Source organism: Branchiostoma belcheri, unplaced genomic scaffold, assembly GCF_001625305.1.
Source record: "Branchiostoma belcheri isolate BF01 breed outbred unplaced genomic scaffold, Haploidv18h27 scaffold24, whole genome shotgun sequence".
In the NCBI taxonomy this organism is placed as follows: Eukaryota; Metazoa; Chordata; class Leptocardii; order Amphioxiformes; family Branchiostomatidae; genus Branchiostoma; species Branchiostoma belcheri.
Genome location: NW_017803843.1, coordinates 91,508 through 99,665, shown reverse-complemented (window position 1 = coordinate 99,665; position 8,158 = coordinate 91,508). Strand labels below are relative to the sequence as shown.

The 8,158-nt window shown below is 47.1% G+C and overlaps 2 protein-coding genes across 2 annotated transcripts in view; one reads left to right on the top strand and one right to left on the bottom strand.

Moving 5' to 3' along the window:
* Positions 1-847: 847 nt before the first annotated feature.
* On the bottom strand, positions 848-2,117 carry LOC109470963 (complement C1q and tumor necrosis factor-related protein 9-like). Its single transcript, XM_019770061.1, is given in 3 exon segments — positions 848-1,410; positions 1,412-1,487; positions 1,876-2,117. Coding segments are annotated over 3 exon segments (741 nt in total). The 5' UTR covers positions 2,063-2,117; the 3' UTR covers positions 848-932.
* A 2,616-nt stretch (positions 2,118-4,733) lies between these two features.
* LOC109470900 overlaps positions 4,734-8,158 on the top strand; it is a 19,495-nt gene continuing 16,070 nt past the window's right edge. Inside the window, exons 1-2 of the mRNA XM_019770001.1 lie at positions 4,734-5,056; positions 6,012-6,160. Coding sequence (XP_019625560.1) covers positions 4,734-5,056; positions 6,012-6,160 — 472 coding nt within the window. The remainder of the gene's footprint in view (positions 5,057-6,011; positions 6,161-8,158) is intronic.

Below are 8,158 nucleotides of genomic sequence, written 5' to 3'. Positions count from 1 at the left end.
TAGGGTTCTGGCAAACACGAGTGCGCACCTGTGCGTTGGCACATAGCACATCAAATCCAAACAAATTGGAACCCCGAGAACCCACTGTCACTGCCAGCGAATCCCCTACTGATTCTTAATCACATAGCAGACCTTCTTGAAATAGCTTACCGTGCCATGATTAACATACGCACGCACAGTTTCCGTCGCTTCTTGGGAATAACAACGCCAGACTTCACAAGTACTTGTGACAAGCTCGCCTCCATAAGCAACTAAATTTTGTGCGTGGCATACTAGTATCTACGTGTGCGTAGATTGAAAGAAAGGACAAGGAACACACCAACCCGTTCCGGCGATCAATTGTCTTCATCACAATTAAGAAAATATCGAAAATAGGAAGATACTAATAAGTTGTGTGTAGCGCATGGAGACTAGTAAAGTAACCAAGAATGTAGCTGCAGAAGTGAAACTTGTTAGTAGTCAAGTTTTAATCGCCTTCACGTTCATTAACGGTTAATACACAATTATGGTCTTAACCAGAATAAACCACAGAATTTGACATAGAAACGAAGATAATAAATGAGAAGAAAAGGGCAACAACTAGAAGACGGAGACGTGCTTTAATTAGACCTTTGCTGCTCCATTGGCGGGGCTGTTGCTCAGAGCGGTGACTGTGGTAAAATTTCCTTCGAGCCGATTATTTACTCACTAAGTTTGGGATAAATACTTGTTCAACTACATATTTAGTTTCAATCGAATAGCCACTGAAGAATCTTGAAGCGATCGATACTGATGAGTTGCATCTGCTGCTTAAATAAGTTCTAGTATTTTCTTGCATATCCTTGCTTGTCCTTGCGACGGAGATCGTAGCCTTGGCGTCGTAGGTGCTTATTGATGACGGTCGGTTCTGTCATAACTTTGCTGAAAATCCTGCTGCAAAAAATCGTCCTGTTTTAGTCTGCGTGAATGAGAAACCCGGTAAACGTCAGGTACCTGCTGCTGCTGCTGTACAGAGTGCGGCCGCCCTTGTCTAGCTCCACCCAAACCTCGTCCCGGGGAAGTAGCCGCAGTATGGCGCTGTTACTACTGGACTGGGACTGGGTTTGCGGCCCGTTGTTCTCGTGTAGGCTGACCATCCTCTCCCCATTCTTCATCAGACGGAGATAATAGTTACTGTTGGCTGGATTTGGTATCTTCCCGGTAAACGTGAAGAAGTAGACGCCTCCGACCGTCGCCACAAACTTGCCGGTCCCCTCGTTGTACGCCGCTCCCTCGTTGCTAAGGATGACGTCATACGTCAGTACCGTGGTAGACGACGTCCGAGAAATGCCGGTCGTTCGCCCCACGGAAAACGCCACGACAGGTGCAGCAGGTGGGCTGGTACCAGGTGCCCCCTTCTCACCTGCCGGTCCCCGTTCCCCTTGTCTCCCCGCTCCCCCTCGGTCCGACCGGGCCCAGCTTACCTGGCGCGCCTCTTACACCTGCCTCCCCTGGCGTGCCGGCGGGACCTGCGAACGTACAAACTAGTAAAATCGAGTGACGAGAACAGAGTTCAAATAGAAGTGATATGTCATAAGAAAGTCGAAAACGCATTATCAAACCCTCACACAAATCCTTGACTGATCATCGGGACCTGGGCGGGACGGCAACACTCCCAGCGCCTTTATACTGGGGAGGTTCCCTAGCCTACGGATGCCAGACCCATAGCACACTAGGCCAAAGTTCTCCTGTGTGCAAGGTTCCCTGGCCTGGATGTCAGACCCCGGGTCTGATAGCACACTAGGCCCAAGTTATCATGTGTGCCCTGCGTGGGCCTAGCATCCAGGCTAGTGGTTCCCATGCATGGTAACTGAGATACCAGGCCATGATTGCTGTATGTAACTCTCATTTCCATACCTTTCGGTCCCATGTCCCCTTTCGGTCCGACGGGCCCGGGCGCGGCCACAACCGTGATGTTCTGGTTGTTGTTGAGCTGTCGGGAACAGAAACCCTCTTCATTTTTCTCTTCCACCGCTGACGATACGCCGTTGTGTAGCAAGCTACAGATGACAAGGGTTACTGAAAGTAGCCCTATCAGAGCCATTTTCAAAAGCTCGACTTGGTGGTAGGACCGTGAGATTTCAAACTGCCAGGGGGAAATTTGGGCTTGTACGAACTGGCAGCGATACCAGACTCAGCGAGTGGTTGGACTTGAATCTTCATCAACATCGTCATCAAGTTACGCTGACTCCACAATCTTTAAATCATTTACAGTACTAGTTCGCATTTGGGGCTCCCATCTGAGATACAAAAGTTCTGACCTTGTCAAACACACTTAACACAAGTCTGCGAAGGAGGTTAGTTCTAACTCCTCTTGCCAACTTTTCTACTATTCTCCCAGCAACCCACACATCCTGGTAGAGACTTTACCCACTGCCAGGTGATTTTTATTCTTCAATGACGCACGCTTCTTGTATTTTAGCGGTTCTGATAATTACTCCTGGCGGGCCTGGTAGGATCAATTTGCACGGTTTTCTGATGGCGTACGCATTAAACGCTCCAGCCGCCAACCCTTATCTCCAAGATCATACGGTGGCACGGCAGTATTCATTGGCTATCATGAGTAGTGCCACCGTATGATCTGCTTGGAGATTAGCCAACCCCGTAACGATGGAATTCTAGGGTTGTCGGTCGGATACGACGAAAAGCGTGCTCTGCACGACGACAACGGGTCTTCAGTCGGAAAGGCGGTGATTATGAAGCGCAGAGCTGACGAGTCGCAGTACTTGTGGATGACAACGTCAATTTATGACGATTCGTTGCTAGGTTTCATCAGGGGCAACAAGAAATGAATTGATAAATAGATCCTCTACACAGCAGTTTTCGCCTTATGGGGGTTTCTGAAGTTACGGACCCCAAGGCTACTTCATCGCCGTAAAAATATAACACGGTGAACAAGAGAGATGTATTAAGAGCGAAACTGTTTGAGGTTAAAACTAGTACTACATGTAGTATATAACATATAAGATAACTGAAAACAAGAAGTTATTTTTCTGTTTGCTTTAGGCCCTCTTTTCAATTTTCTTTTCAGTCGCGGATGGCTCAAGGTCAACTGAATATCACGAAGAGGAAAATCTTCACAATCCAAATACCGTACAAAACAAACGCTGCCCCGAGCATCGGTCCTGTTACTCTGATAGGTTACCTTACAAGGAAGGACGCCACTAATTTATAGCGGGTTAAACCAGAACTGCAACATGGTTAGCTGTACAAAGGGTTTTTTCACCGGCAATCTAAAAGCGCCCCCTTTTCTCAGGCATTTGTTGAGCTTTCCCGCCCAGAACTGACTTTGTGACTCGATCGGTGTTTGCCAGCTGGGCCGTTGTTAACAAATGGCTATCTAAGTCCAACACACTTAGAGAGAGGCACACCTACTACATGTCGCTAACTTTTTGTTTCAACAAAGAACTAGGTTCCATTGTCAGGCACTTTAAAAGTAACAATGTACTTTAACATTCTTTTAACCACAAAACTGATATGCAAGTATTAATTATTCAAACATGAAGACCCCGCTTTGTCTGTAATAAGTTGCAGTTTTTTTTTCCACCGCCATTAAAATCAATCACTTTCTCACATTTGCATAATTACATTAAAGGATAGTTAGAGTAAAAAGTGATAGATCCGATGAGAATTTGATAACACTGCAAATATGACATAAGAAAGACAATATGGTCAAAAAGCTAAGGATTTGGCTTTGTATGTTTTACATAAACCTCACTGACATTGTATAAAAAACAGGATAACCGGGAAAGAAAGTTCAATTTGGCACGGTTTAAGGAGTTGCGTTGTTCAAAGTGTTGCCGATGTGTGCGCATTGACATATCACATTAGTAGCCTGCGCAACTGGTCCGGAGTTGTATTGGACACACGGAAATTAGGTCTGCGTGAGAAAGTTTAGTCCCGTGAAAAGTGAGAATAAAACGTCGCCTTTTCCACGAAATCACCAGAGAGTCTTCTCCCCGTCGGCCAAGATGGGAGCTGTGATCGCGAAGTTTCTGTTCTTCCTCCGTCTTGTTGTCTGTCTGGGATTTTTTGGAGGTATCTTGGGACAGCAAGTAGGTGAGTTTGTAACACATTTTTTTTGTTGGGAAAAACACATGTTGAAAGCAGAATTCACAAATTGACAGCGGCAGTCACCGAAGTTCCTCCTATTTCCAAGCAGGCGAGTGATCAAGACCTATACCAACCGATATAATTGTGACCCATTATTATCTATTGGCAAGGAAGTATTGTTTTGGGTGTGTTTGTCTGTCTGTGTGTGTGTGTGTTTGTAAGGGGTTGAAAATGACACTTTTTATGTATATTGTAAGAGGCCATCGGCTTTGAAGTTTTTGTGGCCAGTGTGATAATCTGGTTATGCTAATTCGAGGCTTTGATGATAGGAACATCAAGGACATGTCATATAGGTGTTAAATGTTGTATTGTTACCCTTGCCAGACGACTGTCTGTTGTTCAATCTGTGGTTTGTCTGGGATTTGACAATAAAAGCTGGGGTTCAGTGGGTTGGGAGAACAGTCTAGAAGACAGTCTGAGAGAGACAGCTCGCGAGAAGGTTACAGAGAGAGACTGTCCCAGCCCATCGTCTCCCGTGCGTGTGTGACGGCAATGCCTGTGTCCTGCGTGTGTTCTTGCTAGCCCTGTAGTCAGTCTCCCGTGCAGCATCCTCAAAGAACCCGGTGAATTCCACCTCGGTTACATTTGGCGACGAGGATGGGATGCTGTTTAAACCACCATCTAGGGGGACGCTGCAGGGCAGAGCCACGCTAGGACCAGGAGGGCCGGAGCCGCGCACGGGAGGGCAGGACCGACGCCAGAGACAATCGGACCTCGGCAGGTCGACTGTGGGACCAGAACGCTGCGAGATCGAAGCTGGAGAGCCGCACCGGAGAGGCGGGAGTCTGATGATGGAGGTGCGGACTGCAGGGCCGGGAGAGCCAAGACCACGAGGCGTCAGGGCCGTGACCGGGAGAAGACCTGGGCGGCCAGCCGGACTGCAGAACCAGAGGAGTCGGCCGAATGAGTGTGCCTGTGTAATGCGGTGGGTGTGAGAACTTCATGCGCACAATGTCAGACCGCCCAAAGCTTAGTTTTGTTGGCTCAGAGTTAGTTGAGGTTGTTAGGTTTGATGTCAGGATTCTTATTATGTAGGTTTTACGTAGGAAGAAAATCTGCTATGGGTACGTAATCTCCGGGGAAACCCAGACTTCGGGGGTTGGGCTACGGTCCTTCAGGAGATTGTGTCGCCCGGGATTGGAAGTCTTGTCATGTTTTTTATGCAGATGTTTAAGTAACGGTATTCGATAGTTGGTTTAGAAGTGGTTTATCTTTATCTTTTTCTGGACGTCTGAGGTTTTGTATCCCAAGTTTGAACAGGGGTGCCCTGTCAGGAGTTGTTAGTATGTCCAGGATTTTGAACATCTAAAAGGTTGGCAGTTTGGCCGGTTGAATATTTATTAGTTAGTTAGCGTTGTGTCCAAATTTGTTGTCTTTGTTTGTTGTATTTGGCTGTTGTCTTTGAAAGCAAATGTTTATCACCTGGAGCACTGATTTGTGTAAGAGGATTGAAATGTTTCCATCGAATCAAGTAGAGTAGGCTGTGAGGAGCTCTATGCAGAATGCTGTGGTTTGAGCTGGGAAGTCGAGATCCACGTGCTCCTAGGGTAGGATGTATATTGAGCGAGCCTCGGTCGGCCTAGTTTGCAGAGATTTGTAAGGAAAGCATTATAGCCTTTTATTTTTATGAGAGTTTATTTGTTCACTGTTTAGTTTTAAATTAGTTACTGAGCTTTTGTAGATAGATGTGGACGGTCAGTTGAGTTCGTCTGGGTCGGCGGAATTGATGTCGCTTTATTTACGTTTGTTGGAGAATAGGGTGTGAGTCAGAGTTCTATGGGAGTTGGTTCTCCCGTACGTTGAAGTTAGAGTTATTTGTGAGTATGGTGGTCAGGCTTGGTGTGTGTGTTTGTGTGTTCTCTTCCCCAATTCCTGCACAGGTCCACGTGGGACATCGAAGCTTGGCGATGGAGAGGTCAATTACCGCCGCGCCATCCGATCCCAGAAGAGCGGCCCGTCCGAGTCATAACCCAAACGGGAACCCCTGAAGCGACGCCATCTTCGCCGGACACCCTTCGACTAAGGACCGGTGAGAGCTACCGCAACTGAGGGGCGACTGCGGGCGGACGTTCGTGCCCCTTGCAGCGACACGGAGGAGGGGAGGAGCACAGCTTGGAACCACCACCTGGTAGCAGCCTTGACGCGCGCTGAGAGACGAAGCTGAGGGACGAGAGATGAGTTCTAGAGACGAGAAGAGAGCTGCGACGGCCAATTGACGACGGAGAACGTCGACGTGAAGCGACGTTTCCACGGATTTGAACTCTGACGAACTTTGGAAGTTGTAAAAGTCTAGCAAACTGCGAACTCTATTGATATGTGAACTCTTTATCCTATATAGTTTCTATGTGTATTGCTTGTATCCTGTTTTATTATGTATTTCTATGTATTTTTGCGGTATTTCTATTCCTTGTTTACAAAACAAAAACGTTGTACGCTCGCCGGGACGGCTCGCATTTAAATAGGGGTGGGTGTAAGGGGTTGAAAATGACACTTTTTATGTATATTGTAAGAGGCCATCGGCTTTGAAGTTTTTGTGGCCAGTGTGATAATCTGGTTATGCTAATTCGAGGCCTTGATGATAGGAACATCAAGGACATGTCATATAGGTGTTAAATGTTGTATTGTTACCCTTGCCAGACGACTGTCTGTTGTTCAATCTGTGGTTTGTCTGGGATTTGACAATAAGACCCTGTTCATACCAGACTTACATTTAGCGGTTTTCAACCGGTTTTTTCAAAAACCCGGCTAAAACCCTTAGCGTTCATACCAGACTTTTGATAACCGGTTTTTTAAAAAATCCTGTCCGGTGAATATCCAATTACTAGTAATCGGCCATGACTGCAGTTTGAATAACCCTTCCTCCCGCTCTTCCGATTGTTGTCCTTTGCCTTCTTACTTGTATGCCGTCTTCTTATTTTTTTTTTTTACCTTACTGCGGCACTGATCCTTTATCTTCAAGAAATCAGCCTCCTCCAACATTTTTGTTTCGGTAGAGCCCTCGCCCCCCCCCCCAGCTTTTTCGAATTCGGCGACTCCTGCTCTCCAAACCTAAGTATCAGGAGCGTCTCGTCCGCCGACCAGGTTGCATATGCTGATTCCATCGCAAAATGAAGAGAAACCATGGAAAAACAGTGGAAACTAACTCAAGTTGGTCAAAACAACGCGATCAAAAAAGCTTGTAGGTCGCACACGGTCAGGATGCTGACCCCGTGACCCCGGAATTATGACGCAAAACCGGTTCAATAAACCCTTAGCGTTCAGACCAGGTTTTCGGTGGAAAAACCCCACAAAAACCCCTCAAAAACCACCTCCCGAGGTGGTTTTTCAAAATCGGATTTAAACCCCTAAAAAACCGGTTAATTTGCGTTCACACCAGGTTAAATAAAAAACCGGTTTTTGAAAAACCGGTTGAAACCGCTAAATATAAGTCTGGTATGAACAGGGTCTAAAAGCTGGGGTTCAGTGGGTTGGGAGAACAGTCTAGAAGACAGTCTGAGAGAGACAGCTCGCGAGAAGGTTACAGAGAGAGACTGTCCCAGCCCATCGTCTCCCGTGCGTGTGTGACGGCAATGCCTGTGTCCTGCGTGTGTTCTTGCTAGCCCTGTAGTCAGTCTCCCGTGCAGCATCCTCAAAGAACCCGGTGAATTCCACCTCGGTTACATGTTTGCTTGCTTGTGTGTTCGTAGGTATACCTGAATGCGGTAGAATGGCAGGAAAGGGGGTTAACGTTCTGTAACCGCAGATTGACTTTAAGGTCACATTGGCAGTCTAAAATGGTCTCCCTGCAGGCTGGGAGTAAGTAAGTAAGCCCACCAACACGGTTACTCAGCTGCAGGGTATACCCACATTTAGGGCTTGTCACAACAAGCCCTCGCCCTCGGTGATTTCCTTTCTAGGCCCGTTGAAAGTACGACTTCTCTCCCTCAAGCAGAGGTGAGAGGGAGAGAACGTAGGATATTCCGACATGGCTAGCTAAGGGAGGCACATTTCCCTCTCTCCAAGCAGAGGTGAGAGGGAGAGAACGTTG